General features: G+C 45.8%; 1 protein-coding gene across 1 annotated transcript in view; it reads right to left on the bottom strand.

Moving 5' to 3' along the window:
• LOC147668204 (multidrug resistance-associated protein 1-like) overlaps window positions 1–15,956 on the bottom strand; it is a gene marked incomplete at its 3' end in the record, with an annotated part of 614,782 nt that overhangs the window by 388,580 nt on the left and 210,246 nt on the right. Inside the window, exon 7 of the mRNA XM_086948707.1 lies at window positions 13,761–13,964. Within this exon, the coding sequence (XP_086804833.1) occupies window positions 13,761–13,964 (204 nt within the window). The remainder of the gene's footprint in view (window positions 1–13,760; window positions 13,965–15,956) is intronic.

Genomic DNA, 15,956 nt, shown 5'->3' with positions numbered 1-15,956 from the left:
ATGCAACGCTCCTAAGCCAATCCGGTGATGTCTCTCTGGACCAAGGCTGAGTCTGCTGATTCCGAAGCGTCGCACCCTCCTCAAACCCCACAGACAGGGACCCATCCTCAGCCCTTGCCACACAAGGTTACATGGATCGCTTCCTCCAAGAGATTCGCTCGGACATTAGCTCCCTCAAGGATGAGTTTAAATCAAGCTTCCAGGATATACAGAAAGAGGTCTCCGATATAGGTGAGCGAGTAGACTATCTTGAACATACCGTGGATGCACGGTCAGAAAATCAGGTGATGCTATCGTGGCAGGTCTCAAAAAGCAAAACATTGATAAACAATCCAAGCAGGAGGATTTGGAAAATGGAAGCCGCCATAACAATATTCGCATCCGGGAGGGGGGCCTAGGTCACGGAGGGCAAGGACATGTCCATTACGGCAGACCTCCTCAAGGAGATCCGAGGCGACGAGGACGCCTTTCCGCCGACTCTTGACAGGGCACACCGGGTTTCCACAGCCTCCCGACAAAGATGCAGTGCTGGATATCTTCACCAGAGTACACTTCTTTGCCAAAAAAGAAGCGATATTGTAGGCCACCAGGGGCAAAGTTAAACTGGTATTCCGGGGCTATACTGTACTACTGTATCACAATCTGTCCCCTATTACACTGTGGAAGCAATGAGAATTTAAACCGGTCACCAACAAACTCCAGGACCTAGGAATTGCATACCAGTGGGGGTCACCCCTTCGCCCTCTTGTTCATGTGGGAAGGTCAACATATTGATATCACTACCAGAGGCGAAGCATCTGCTGGGTCATCCTGATGACCCTTCAGCCCGCAAGGGACTCCACGCCCCCTCTGATGTCTATAACCCAACAACTTTTCCCCCAGAAGGGTGACTCCTCCAAAGGGTCCCGAGCACACTGCTCTGGCCTCCGCGGTGTGAGACAGTTACTATTTGGTCCGGTTAGTCTGTTGTCCATATTGGTTGTAGTTGCTTTTTTCTTTCCAGGTCAACTCATATTGCCCGCGTGCTGTGCCACCATTTGCAAGGGTCATGCCCAACATCAGGAAGTGCAAGTTCATGCAACATTGCTCTCCCCCCCCCCCACCACCATTTCCAATGGACTCCTAATGCTGGGGACTTAGTATGGATTCCCTCTGGGTTGTTCTCCTCTGGGTAAGAGTTGGGTGGCGACGCCTTGCCCTCACTTATAGGTGCAGCGTGCCCTTTAGAGCTACTCTTTTTTGCTGTAATACGCCCCTCAATCAACACTTGCAATCATGTTGATGGCGGGAGGCATTAAATTGATCTCTGAATGCGCTAGGCCTAAACTCCCCAAACAAACCAAGCAAATCTGGCGATACATACTGCAACCTCAAGCAGGATTCCCACCTGCTGAGGGTTGATTGCCACCGCATGGCGCACCCATGATACCCCAGGCGCCATTGGGTGTGCACGAATACGAAGACACTCGGGTGGGCATCCTTTGTAAAACAGGCTTCTATACCTCAGTCACCAGATCTGTCCGTGGACTGGAAGGGACGCTACCTCATACTGTATCTCCTTAGGTGTCAGTGGAAGCTTACATTGCTCAATATTTACGCACTTACCATCTGACAGGACACCTACCTCATACGAATTTTGAGAGAACAACTAGAGTGAGTGGATGGTGACATTAGTATGTAGGGATTTTAATCTGGAGTCAGACCCCACCCTAGACCACAGTGGAGCCACATTCCAGCATACGCGAGCAATGTTGTCGCATCTCAAGCGTGATATTGAAAATCTGGGCTTAGTCTACATGTGGCGCTACAAACACCAACACATGTGACTACTCCGTTCACTCACATACACACCTCCTACACCCGCATAGACTATGCCTTTGATACCCAGTCTCTCTGTTGCTACCTAGACACCATAGAGCTGTCGGACATCTCTATTTCTGACCATACACACTTAGAGCTTACATGGGAGGGACGTCACCACGCCACAAGGACCCTACCGCCATGGCGCTTGCCCCCACACCTCTTGCAAGACCCAGTGGAAGTGGGCCAAATCTAAAAAGGCATCACTGAATTCTTCTCCCTCAACGCCCTTGTTGAAACTTCACTGCATACGCTGAGAGTTAACTTTAAAGCCACCATCCTGTGCACAATAATGTCCACTATAATTGCTCTCTGGCGGGAGTCCAGCCTAGTGGAATCCAAATGCACGACGGAAATTAAACAATTGGAGCAAATGGACAAAGCTAAACCCTCAAGCCACACTAAACGTCAGCTTGCAGTGCTGCAGGACCAACTTCGCAGACATCGGATTGGAAGGGTTGAGCAAACACTCATGGCATTCAAACAGAGCTACTACGATGGGGCGACAGAGTGGGCAGACTTAGCTCGCAGGCTCCACAAAGCTCATGCTAAGACCCATATTACCAAACTGCGGCCAGCTTGACGAGGTTTGGGCGATATCAGAACAAGTCAAAGTCCAGACTTTCCACAATTACTATCAAATGTTATACCCTCAGGAAGAGCCGCCCCAGGGATGATGAAATCTTACCTTGATGCAGGTAAATGGGAACCTTTGCATCCATGTCAAGCAGATCTCCTTGATGAGCCAATAAATCTTGAAGAGCTCCTGGCAGCAGTCGGGCCCTTCCCCTGGGTAAAACTCCCATTCTCGATGGCCTTCCAGTTTCCTTTTATCTTCTCTTTTTACACTATCTGCAGGATCACCTAGTATGGCTAATTAACTCCTCATGAAAAAAAGGACTCACGCCTACGATGGCTTTGGCCGAAATCTCTCATACATAAGGCAGGTAAAGACCCAGTCTTGTGCTCCTCTTAGAGTCCTATAGCCCTGCTCAACATGGAAGCAAATCTGTTTAATAAAATCCACGCTCTGAGGCTTGGACCCTACCTCCTGGCCTCATCGATCCAGATCAAGTCTGCATTATATGCCACAGACCGGGTGCACACAACTTTCACTGCATAGCTCACCTAGTGGAAAGTGGCACCACCACAACATACCTGCATGCCTCCTCTCATTGGACGGAGAGGTGGCCTTTTATGGGGTAAATTGATCCTTTCTCCGTGCTGTGCTGGTAAAGATTGAGCTGGGGGCTGGGTTTGCTCTCCAAGCTAATGGCCTCATATGTAGTACTGGTGGCCAAGGTGAGGGTCAATTGGAAGCTCTGAAGATCTGTTACCATCATGCATGGTACGAGGCAGGGGTACCCGCTAACCCCCTTATTGTTTGACCTGGCAGTCTAGGCTTGCGCTATTATGATTCGCAACACAAACGCGTAAGAGTTCTCCATGGGGGCCAACCCCCACAAGATTTGTCTCTTTGCAGACAATCTACCCCTTACACTCTCAGCCAGAGATCTCTCTCCCAGGAGTTTTGAATTGCCTCCAGGCCTATGAGGTATTATTGGGTTTTCGGATCAATATGACCAAATCCTCAGTGCTCAACTTGAACATCCCTGGTGAGGACCTCCCGGCCCTGACACGCCTGGCACCATTTCAGTGGTCCCAGGCCATTAAATACTTGGATCTCAGTTTTGTAGGAGAGTAGGGTCTGCTTCCTATGGTCACCCCCACTTTTTGCTTTTGCTTTACTGGTTTTCGACTTAGATGTGGCTGTGGGCCTGCTAATCAGACCCACAGCCCAGATGCACTCTCTAAATTCACCATGTACTTTAGGTACATCCACAATTGGGAATTGGTTCACCCCATCAGCCCCTGTAGAAGTGTACCATAGGTACTCAGGGCATAGGTGTAACCAAGGCCCACCAGGGGCTGCAGCATGTATTATGCCACCCCTGGCTGGCCACTCAAATAGACAACTGGCTGATCACTCAGCTGGGGCAAGGTCGTGTAATCACACCTTGCTTAGGTGTAGTATTCCTATACCTACTTACATATAGACACATAGTAACATATAAGTCACTCCTATGGCAGGCCTTAACAATCCTGAAGGCAGAGTGCTTGGTTATGTGTGAGATGGTGCTCTAGCATGAGCTGAGCCCGTCTGCAGCTTTCGGAAACATGTCCTTATAGCTGTTCTAGTATATTGCCATACCATATTTTCTTAAGTGCATTATGAACCTCGCGGTTAAATGCTAACTTTGGTTTGGCTTTATCCAAACATGTTGTGTAAGGTGTCATACGCTTTGGAATACTACCCCCTCGCCAATTCTGGTGACGGGGGTAGCATTCCACCCTTCTAGAGGGAGAAGACATGTTGGTTCTGACTATCCCGGTTAAAGTTAACCAGAGCCCCAGCATCACAAAATGGATGCTGCTGTCACAGACACAAGTCTGACCTCCTGCTGCTGGGAGTCCTTCCAGTCACGGAGGTTTGGACAATAGGTTTCCTGCTTGGGCAGGTGCGAGCACCACCCCAGGCAGGAGGATGTGTATTGGGACAGGGAGGGCTGAATAGATTGAGACACTGCCTGAGGCACACTAGGTGCTTCATGCATACCCCAGTTCAAAACGGTTGCTGGGGCACTCCAGCCCCAGCTCTGGCATGAAACTGCACAAAGGAAAGGGGGTGTAACCACCCCCCTTCCGGGTCCCACCCATAGGAGGGACATAGTGAGCAAACCAGCCCCCTTTAGTTGTATAAAGGTAGGAGCTGACCCAGGAGAAATTAGAGTAATTCTGGAATCGACTGAAGACGAAACTCTGGACCCTTCGACATTCCTCCAAGCTTAAGACTGAAGAATCTCCCTTGTGGCCAAGGAGTGACCACCCTGGGAAACCAGGCACCATCCAGCAACTCGACGGCTTGCTTTGTCTCCGTTCCTGCCGGAACCCGAGCACAGAGCCTGACAAGACCTCGCCTCCTGGATCCCTCTGACCCCACTGCACGACTCCAGCACAGCTGAGCCCCGTGGAAGGCGTCGGGGCCCGTGGAAGCAGGTAACTTGGAAATTCTGCAACTTGCTAACAGCGCAGCTCCTGAGGCCTCCTCGAAGCTGTGCCCTGGGGACTGAAATACCCAGACACCGAGCTCCAACTGCACCGAAGACCAGCCCTCCACACTCCACGAGATCTGCGTGGGGCCCTTCTGCTTGTGTTCTGCTCGACGCGTTGTCCGGTTGCTGGCCCGTTGGCTAGTAGCCCCTGGCGACGATCCTTTTTGAAACTCCATCGCTGGTCTGGTTGCTCCAGACTAGCCCTTGCTTCCCTGCAAAGGTGAAGTACATCAGACGCTCCTGGTCTGCACCAGAAGCTCTTTGTGTATCCTGCGTGGGTTGCCTTTGCTTAGGCTTGTTGGCTCGGATCTTGAAGCCGACCCCTCCATCTGCGAGATCCTTCGTGGGACAGCTCCTCTCCAGCACCTGGTCGTCCGACGCCTCCTGGTCCGCGTGGCTGCAACTACAAGCTTCACCCCAGCAACTGATTGCTCCTCAACGACGTCTGGTTCCTTCCTGGTTCCACCCAGTCACTGGATAGTGACGACCTAGACTCGGTCCCCTCGGCTTTCAGGTTCTCTTCATCCTCGATCCACCCTTGGATCCACCCGGACATCTTCCTCCTGGTCGCCTGCAGCATCTTTTTTAACAGGCTCCATAGACTTCAACGGCGAAACCAGACATCTTCACACCTATGCACCCACTTCCTGTGGGTGAGGTAACGTGAGTACTTCGGTGCTCTCAAGGGTATTTACTATCCATGTGTCTAGGTTTTTAGTTGTATCCTTCTAGCTAGACCGGAAGTGTCCTAAATCTTCATTTACTTACCTTCTTAGTTCCCATTGACTTTCTATTTGACTCTCGCGTGAGTGTACTGACACTGCGCACGTCGCCTGTGGGCCTCCTTCTTCTAACCGAAGGGTCAGATAGTGTAGCCCCAGCGATTCCCTAGGCCCTAGGCCCTTCCTTTCCCAAGTTGTGGTTCTTATATCACTTACTTAGTATATGGTTTGACGTGCCCCCAAGGCCTAACTGTAAATGTGCTATTTAAAGTATTTCCAAGTGTAACTTGTTATGTGCTTTTGTCTCTGATCTCATAAAGAGTTCAGACGAGTGTGTTAGTAAATAAATACATATATATTTTAAATATATCCTGTGTGGTGCCCTTTCATTTGATATTCAAGGGGTTACACATGGTAAAACAGCTGGCTTTACATGCCCTCAAGAGTCTTTTAGCCTAAGACTGTTCTGTCCACGCTACCTCTAGGATAGCTGGTCTATAAGGGTGACTTTACAAGCATCACCATAAGGGTTGTTTGGGCTGGTGCAAGGTGTTCACTAGAACAGTGAACATCATATACCAGGCCAACTTCTCACAAGTTTCACCCTAACACTCTCCTCCTGGTCTCAGGCCAGCTGGCCCCACCTACGCCGCTCCATCTTGGTCAATTTTCAGAGATGGAAACCCCTACACATTTCCTGGATGGGGCGTGTGAATGTTGTGGAAATGAATGTACTTTTGCAGGTCCTCTATCTTTTTCAGACTCTGCCTACGCTGATCCCGCAGTAAGACATCCTGTGCATACAAAGCAACACCAGAACCTTTATCTGAAACTGAAGCGCCCCCGGATAGCTAACACACTGTTGATGCTCCCACAGCGCAGGAGATGTCTGGCATGCCCCAATCTTCTTGAATATTACTGGGCTACCCACTTGCGTTATATCTCAGAGTGGGTGGTCAGAGAAAAGCACTGGTTTCACATGGACTGTGCGGTAGCGTGTCTACCACAGTGGAATGTGGCATGGCTGCCCAAACACACCCACCCCGCTTTGTGCATACATTGCCACCAGGACTGTACTCGATGTTTGGGACAAAGTGGCTCTTAAAAAGGGTCCAACTACCTTCCACTCCCCAAACATCCAAATCACATGCAACTTTGACTTCCCCCCCAGTGCTCTCGCCTCTTTCATTCCGCCGCTGGGGTGATGGGGAATGTCGAACACATGGTGACTTATACACAGGGAGGAGAAGAAGTCCTTCGATCTGTGAAGAGTGGACTATAATCTCACGGATGCCTCGCGGCTTCAGTATTGCCAACTGCAACATTGGACCTTACACTCATCAGCATATCTTGAAGCCTTTATGCCCTACACCATCTTCAGGAAGTAGGTTGGCACTCATACTGGCTCGAAAGGCCTCATATCCAACACTTACCAGGTGCTTCAACACTCTACAATGCATACCCATACCTACCAGTCAAAATGGCAGGCCACAACACAGGTAGACATATCACCCAAGTAATGGGAGACTATGGTGATATTTACCCAAAACTTACCACAGCCTCTCTTGCTGGGAAACAGCCTACAAATTGATGTTTCAATGTACACCGACCAACTCTCCGTAATGTACCTGGGAAAACCCTCTCTTTGCTGGCGTTGTGGGGAGGGAGACTTTAAACATATTTGGTGGTCATGTAAAGTCATAACTACGTACTGGAAAGAGATACTGGGCCAAATTACGGATGTCATAGGCTACCCGCTCCCATCATCGTACCTCAGTCATTTTGGACATTAGGCCTCCGGCAAGAACGGCTAGGACTCATGAAGACTTGAAGCTTATCAGCTACTTGCCACTAGCAGCGCTGCAGCTTATAGCACTCATGTGGAAACAGACAGCCCTCTCCCTCAATAGCGCAATAGTTTGCCTGCATTTGGCATATTTTACCTATGGAATGGATATCACACAATTTGGCAAAAACTGAGAAAACATTCCAACGCTTGTGGAGGCTTTTATTCAATACCTTACGCGCACAGAGTTCACCTGTGAACCTCCGGATGCACCAGCTTTTGGATTAAGATTAAAACTCATACCCCATTTTGCTCGCAGGTAGATCGCATGCTTTTCATTTGAGTACACTATTCTTTACTAGGATTACCAGGACGTACCCTTATCCTCTCATTTTCTTTGAATCCCTGCAGCGATTTGTATCCATTCTCAACAGCACTCATTCGGATTTTGACTTGTGCCCTACACGTGTTGGCTGGCTGTTTTGTGCTATCACCAATTAAAGAAATCTACGATGGATTTTGTTCAATTTGCTTTCGTTTTACATCTACATGGTTTACTTTAATACTATATGTGTGCACAGGACTGTTTTATGACCACTGAAAAGACCTTTGCATTATGAAAATGAGAAAACTAGCCACCCTGCAGAAGGAGCTCTATTTGCAGCAGAAAAAGTACATAGGTTTATCATGTGGGTGGTAAGAGCGTAGATATGACAACACCTTGATGAGCAACAGATTAGCAGCTGCTGGTTTGAGGGGATAGTGCCAAACTCCAGGAACTCTGAGCTCCACCAGACCAGACTTCTGCTTGAGATCCTTCAGTCCACATCATTCAGACACATAGCTGATTAGGATGTTGCACAAGACTGTGTAGTGACTGGCTGCAGTAAAATCACGTTTACACACAAACCTAAGGTGAGGACACAAGCTCAGAAGGAAAACATTTTAAAAAATTATAATATTTTCTGAAAAGGGCTACAAAACACCACAGACTGCTCCTATCCAATCAATTCATATTACTGTTGAGCCGACAAGGAGACCAATAATCACACATCCTTGACCTATGCAAATACTTCAGCTATTTGAATATTTTCTTACGTTTTGGTCAGAGAAGTGACTAGACGTAAGAAACCGGTCTGTGGTTGCAACCACTTTAATTCGGAGTCTACGACCACAAAACATGTTTGGCCATGTACAAAATCAGTAAACTTTCACTATCTCCTAAGATTGAATTACAACTGGATACCAATTCTGTTTTTAGAAAGGGCGTGTTGTGGATGCTCCTTCCAAATACTGACTTGTGCCAAAAGTATCACTGGTTTGAGACTATGAAAAAATTACCGACTTCAATTATGGGGTGGGAGCTTATTCACGAAAGGGTCCCCTTTGAGCCAGTTCTGCTGTGAGAATTTGGCTGCTTAAAAAATGTTTTTTACTTGAAAGCATTTATAAGGATGATGGTCTGCTAACCATTGCAGGGCACTGTCCCTACAACGTTGTTGATAGGTGACAAGCAGCAACAATCACATCCACCATTTTCATAGAGAGATCATTTCCACTCTGCTGGTTAAGCTAAAATCTCATGCATGAAGGCGTAGGTTGCAGCGGTTCAGGTGCAGGACCCTGCCCTGTTGTTGGGCGTGCGGGTCCTCCCTAAGATATAGCCTGAGCGGAGGGTAGATGCTCAGACTCTGCAGGTCAAGATAGCTAACCTCAGTTCCTCTGGACAGCCTTCAGAACTCAGATAAGAAGTAACAGTTGTGGAAACAAATTAAGGAGACCAGGTTCCAGGGAACCTCAGAACACAGAAGCCTTGACAAGAAGCTTCATGACCATTAGCGAAAAGATCTACCCAAGGTACACCCCACTGGATAAAAATCTCAAACTACACCTGGGTGATTTCAACACTTGATCAGCTAGGTAACGTCTGCTTAGTGAGTCTGTCCTGGCGTTCAGCAGGCATGTGGAATTTTATATAATATGTACTAGTCCAAGGTACTGGATGCTAAAGAAATCACCTTGTCCTGTTAATAAAACAAACACTTATTCCTTTTGGTGCAGTGAGGTGGCAAATAATGGCAGCGTATCACGTCTCTGAAAATAACCTCAGTGATTAGGCTAACGCTCACATTATGTCAGGGTGTGGATTCAAACTTTTGTATCAGAACAGATGAGGCAGCCAGGGTCCTTCAGTAGCAGATTAAGGATACCAGCTTAAGTTACAGCAGGCCGATCTCCCTATCCCATTCAGAGTTCCTAGTGGTGACCGATTAATCAGCTCTGGGCAGGGGAGGATGCCTGGTTGAGGTGGAGATCAGAGGTTTTCAATAGAGCAGAGACACAAACTCCGTCTTCTAGAGATGAGTGCTATCAGGCTGGCTGCTGGCACTCATCTCCAGGCTGGCTGTCAAGGCCCATCTGCCGTCCATCATGGGCAGCTTTGTTCAAGCCCATCGTTTTGCGCCCACCATGCCACCCAAGTTTGGTCACAGCCAGATGCGAATCAGTCTTGACATCCAATGGGACTCAACTACTTAAAGGTATGACGAGGCGTGGGACCTGTGCACACTGTGCCATTGTAACCAAGCTATACCTGGCTGATGAGCCCTAATCAAGGCGAAACAGTATGGGTTGCTTGTGCTCCAGTTCGGTGATAACCTGGACTGGCAGTTTGTCTGCACTTCTCACATCAGAGCAGGGTCAAAACTGATTTGCATGTGGCTGATTCCAAACTGAGGTGTCATGATGGGTGAAAAACCATGGGCTGGGTTGCGGCCCTGAGCGATTGCCTGTAGCAGAGATTAATGAAAGCATTCCATCTATCACACGGTTACGATTGTTAAAGAAATTCTCTAAAATGAACTGGCACACATTTCCTTGCATTGGTACCGATTTTCCTCTTTTAGGAATTCACGAGTTTACAAAAGTAGGCCTGGAAACTTTAATACATTTCTTATTGCAGGACCAAATCTATACTTTCAAGTGAAAAGCGATTGCAAATGCAGTTTCCCTACACTTTGTTTTCCAACCCTTGTTAGGAGTAACTTTCCAACACTTTTCAGTGCAGGCAGACTCTGGAAAGGAGTAATGTAAATGTAATTTATGAAGCCCAAACTCATGCTCGGGGGCGTCTTGGCGCTAAAGAAATCCTACTAGGGCAGCGGCAATGTGAGCTAAGAGGCAAGCAGGTGCGAAAGTCTCTTCTAATCCTGTGTGAAGAGCCAGATTTTTAAGGCTTTTCTGAAGGCGAGTAAGGAGGGGGCAGTTTTTAGAGTCCATGGCAGACTGTTCCAAAGCATCGCAGTGGTCCTGAAAAAACTGTCCCCCCAACCCCCTTAGGTGGCCTTCCTAAATGGGTGGGCCATCAGGTTCCTAGCAGAGCCTGAGTGAAGCGTCCTTGCTAGTACTTACCATTTGAGTTTCTTCTTAAAATCGTCTGGTCCAAGTTCTTGCCAGATTTAAATGTTAAACAGGGCCTTGACTTTACAGCGTTGCCTAACTGACAAGTGAAATTTCCTGATGGCACCTTTGGCCGATTCATATTTGGGAATTTAAAAAAGTAAATGAGCAGCAGCAGTTTGCAGAGTCTGGAGTCTCTTCAAAAGACCACATGCGATAGTAAGGTAGACACTATTGCAATAATCCATCTTTTTTAGAAGCCTTAAAGAGCAGAAAGAGGAAGATGTAATGTTGTTAACGTGGTCCTTCAACTTCAGTTGACTGTCTACCAAGAAGCCTACTTTTTTTTATTTATTAAAGGGTGTAGGCAATGAGTCCAACTCTAGAGGCCACGAGTCCGGTGTCCTAAGGGGGTTTATTGCCGAAGAGGACGACTTCAGTTTTTGTGGCATTCAATTTCAGGCAGTTGCAATCCATCCAGTTGCTCACCTTACTCATGCATGAGCTGAATGCTGCACCCAAATGGTTTTCAGAATTTGCTAATGACACCACAATTTGGGTGTCGTCAGAGTAAGATGCTAAGGTAAAACCAGGGTCTTTCATAACTGACGCAAGTGGCGTAACAGAGGATAAATAAAGTTGGGCTCAGTGCCAAGCCCTGGGGACCTCAGCAGGGAAAAAGGCCTAGAGACAAACTTGTCCATCGTCACATTATGTTGTCTATTTGCCATCAATGATTTCAGGAGATACAAAGCTTTGCCCTCTATCCCCAGGCCTCGCATACGGTCAGTCAGGATTTCATGGCTGACTGTATTAAAGGCTGCGGAGAGATCCAACAAGATCAGCGCCATCGCCCAGTCAAGTACTTTTCGTATATCCTCAGTCGCTACCACCAGAGCAGACTGCTACGATTTTTTCTGAACCCATGTACTGCATCATCCAGCAGAGAATTTTCCTTTATATATTCTGAGAGCTGTTGATTTATAACTGTCTCTACCAGCTTGGGGGCGAAAGGGAGTCTTGAAATAGGTCGGCAGTTATTAGGGTCCAGGGTGTTCAAATAGTCTTTTTTTTAATAGGAAGAGGATCAAGGCAAGTTTCCAATGGGAGGGAAAAATACCTCCTGCAAATATGTTACTTGAGATTTGTCCCAGGTATTGTGCCACTTGAGCAGGGGTCATTGCATTATACTAAGGGAGCAGGGATCTTGTGGGGCACCGGATTTCATTTGTGGAATTAACTCTGAGTTGTTCCACTAAGGGGGCCTTAAAGGTGAAGAAGCTGATTTTACCCGGCGGGTCAATTGGAGCATGCCCATCCTGATTGGCTGCTTTCTTCGCGTTGAATTTATTGAAAATATTAATAATTTTTTCTTGAAAGAAGATTGCCAGTGTGTCACAAAAGTCTTGATTTAGGACTGCATGACTTGGGCTCGCTGGTGTTACCAGTTTTTTTTAGAACTGAGAAAAGGGTTTTGTTTGCATCACAGGCTGCTTTTATATCCTCTGAGTAGTATGCGGCCTTTGCTGCGAAGAAAACTTTTTATGCTTGGCTAGTTTAGCTTTGTAAATATTTTTTCCCTCCACCTCATAATTTTGACTCCATTTTTGTTCTGATCTACGACAAGCCTGCCTGGATATCCTGAGGATTTCATTGTACCAGTGCTGGGATACTTTCTTAATAGTGTTTTTTGGGATGATTGGTGCTACTATATCCAATGAAGAGTTTAGTCAAAGTCTGAAATTCTTAACACTTTGCTCCAGGTTATCCCCTGGTTGGCATGGACCGAGCGGTGGTAATAGTGTCTCCCAATTCAGCTGGCCATATTTTATGCAAGGATCTGCTCAAAGATTGCTTGATGGAGTTAATATGCATGATGGATTTCTCGATCTTTATCAGCCACTTAATCACCCAATGGTCTGAACAGGTCAGAGGGAGAGATGGAAGTAGGGTGAGGACAGCATAGTTGGACCTTTAGTGATTAGAGATAGTCCAAGCGCGTCCTTTGCATCAATCAGTTTTTGGGAGCCTGGGTCATAGAATTAAACATCTTTGTGGGTGTGCAAAGGATAACCCTGGAACTACCACATCCTGACTACTTTCAGCCATTGGATGTATATTTGTGTAAAGGCAGCAAAATAACAGACTTGGTTGAATCCAATCCTCAATATAATGTGAACCCTAACCTAATCAAAGTCATCAGGGATCTGGTATAATGAGAACACTGCCATCATTTGCCACCTCACGGCACCAAAAGGATCACTATTTTTTTTTTAAAGATAATTTGATTTGCGTAGCTTGGCCTCTCAGTAGCAGACAATGGGCCACTCCCATCATTGACTTACAATGAGTTTACAGTACTTGATTAAATTGCATCAATAAAAAGATATTTTTATCAAGTGACACTGAAAAGACAATTCCAGCTAATCAAATATGAAAACAGAGATAACCTAAGAATTCCATGGAGGTTTCAGTCAGGTGACCTGCAGTGATTCCATTGACGCCAAACGTTTGTAGAAATTGAGTTCTGCAGTCTTCCAAATACAAATTTATTTTCAAGGTTTAAGAAGGTATTTAAAGTAAAAGCAGGAGAATAAACTTAGTAAACTGATTAAAACTTAACGAAGTTGAGAAAGGTCAAACAGAATACCTGCTTAAACTGCAACTAAAGGGGACTAGTTTATTAGACTGGAATAGTAAGTCTACATTGATGTAAATTGTGGTCATTACCATTTTATTGTTTTTAATATATGAAGAATGGTTGCAGTGATCTCTGCTGAAATGGTAATTAAAATAAAGAAAAGCAGCAGATGAACAGTTAAAAATGAAGGTCAGTGCACAAACAGGAAGTGTTTAATAATGGAGCATGAAGTGACTCACCAGAAATGGAGCACACACCCAAGTAAACGTTCCCACTGCTGAAAGATAAGCAGATTTTTTAAGCACTTTCAGTTCTTCTTGTCTTATTCCAAGCACTTTCTCTTTGAATGCAATTTCCCAAGCATACAGCTTTAGCACTTTGATTCCATTGAGAATCTCATTCATCAACTTAATTCTGTCATCTTTGTTCTTCATTTGAGAGACCTAAAAGAAATCCAACATTGTCACTGTTCCTTTTTAACTGTCTGCAGCACTTGTGCCAACATGTCCAACATCGCATTCCAAATATCACAGAAGAAGAATTAGGGAAGATCTACTGGGGACATACACCAACTAATCTAGCATACAATTTAATCAATTAACAAGCCCTGGCAAAGCCAATAGGTCTATCCTTTGGGAACGAATGACTGTCAAATGTTTTTAGCCACGCTGAACCACTTCTGAGGCATCCCTGATCCTGTGCAGTACAGCTAAAGTTAAAAAAGAAAAAAAGCCTTTGAAGTGGCAGCCTGCACCATTTAAGGTACACACACCACGCATATGAGCGCCTACAAAATGAAGAGGGCCCTTTCTTGTGTTTTTAATTCGTAATCTCAGTTGGATCAGTACCTAAAAAGATTTTTAAAAGTGTAAACCCATTTTTAATTTTTATTTTTTTATTTTTTTAAGTGAGCTGGGTGGAGGAAGGGGTAGGGAATCAAAGTAGGTGCTGGAAGTAGCGCAGAGGAACATGGTAATAACTTGGCAGGAGGGTGATTAGGACAAATACACAAGCAACACGGGGGAGGGTGGGTGGCTATGACCCTACAAGCAACGTGGGGTGGGCGGGAGGTATGAAGGGAGCAACACTGGTGGGATAGGGATGCAACAAGCAGGGCAGGAGGAAACAATGGGGAGAAGCATACAGGCGAGCACAAGGGAGGGCAGGTGAAAGGACACCACTGGCAGAGGTAAGTATATGAGGAAGGCAGCTCAAAAAATCACAATCCTATGGAGTGCTCAACAAAAAAAGTAGTGCTTGAAAAACAAGCAATAGAAGCAGAGATACAAGCCAATCAAATCGATGTTAAATAGGCAATAGTAACTGGGAGGGACACGCACACGATTGACAAGTTGGGGCACCAATAAGAAGCAGCAAAATGAGAGGGACAAGGAAAGTCAACCAATGGTATGCAATGGGCAGGCCTCAAGCACCTCTAAGTCACTCGTAAGCCACAATATGCCTCGCAACAAGCACACCATGCACTTTAGCCTCGACCTAAAAAGGAAAGTAATAAAGTTGCAATACACAGCAAACCAATGCAAATTTGATTAGGTCGACTTAATAAACTACTGGAGGTGAAGGACTTATGAAAATGCATACCTTTTGTTTTGCAGATACTACTCGCGTACATTAGCAAGCCCACTTTAGCATACATTTTCCGTTATAATCACGTTTTTATGTATTACCTAGATGGTTGCATTTGACAATATATAGGTTAAAAAGTCACTTTAAAATATTTGCTCCTAAATGGCCTACTTATTCCAGTTCGGTTCGTCAATACAATTTAGGAAGCATGCAGGGTAGCAAGTACCAGGTTCACTTGCTTTCTTCCGGTTTCTCAATGCAAGCAAAGTGGAATTTTCAATGCATCTCAGCGCGTATAAAAGGACTAAGGGAAAGAGATATCAAGGGTCTCATGGATCAAAGGGATCGTCCTAATTTTTAATGGGAAAATGTATTATGAACTATCAGCCCAAGACTACAAAACTTGTCAAGTGGGATTATGCACCAACAGTTGCACTAACACAATGGGTAATTAGGATATAGTGAGTTTATACAATAGTCAAAATACACCAAGGGATACGCACAGTGGACACGCAGACAACATACAATTAGGCATTCTCCACTATGAACAGAATTAGACTGTAGAACCAATCTGATGTTTTGCTAACAACTTTCTTTAAATAAACTTATGTGATCTTTCTTAATAGTGCCAACAGAGGTTTCCTAATTTTTTTATTGTGTGCATCAATGAAGGTTCTCTGTACACTGCAGGTAAAGCTACACGAGCCGAAGACACATTACTTAGTAAGTGTGAAAATATTTTCAATAAATAAATACTGCTAGATTGAATTGGGTTTAGTGAGCATAATCAGGCTTCAATTAAAATTACTAGGCTAAAATCAGCTTGGAATGACACTAAATTTACAGTT

The sequence above is a fragment of the Lissotriton vulgaris genome, unplaced genomic scaffold (genome assembly GCF_964263255.1).
Source record: "Lissotriton vulgaris unplaced genomic scaffold, aLisVul1.2 SCAFFOLD_1214, whole genome shotgun sequence".
Taxonomy (NCBI): Eukaryota; Metazoa; Chordata; class Amphibia; order Caudata; family Salamandridae; genus Lissotriton; species Lissotriton vulgaris.
This window is presented reverse-complemented; position numbering and strand designations above follow the sequence as displayed.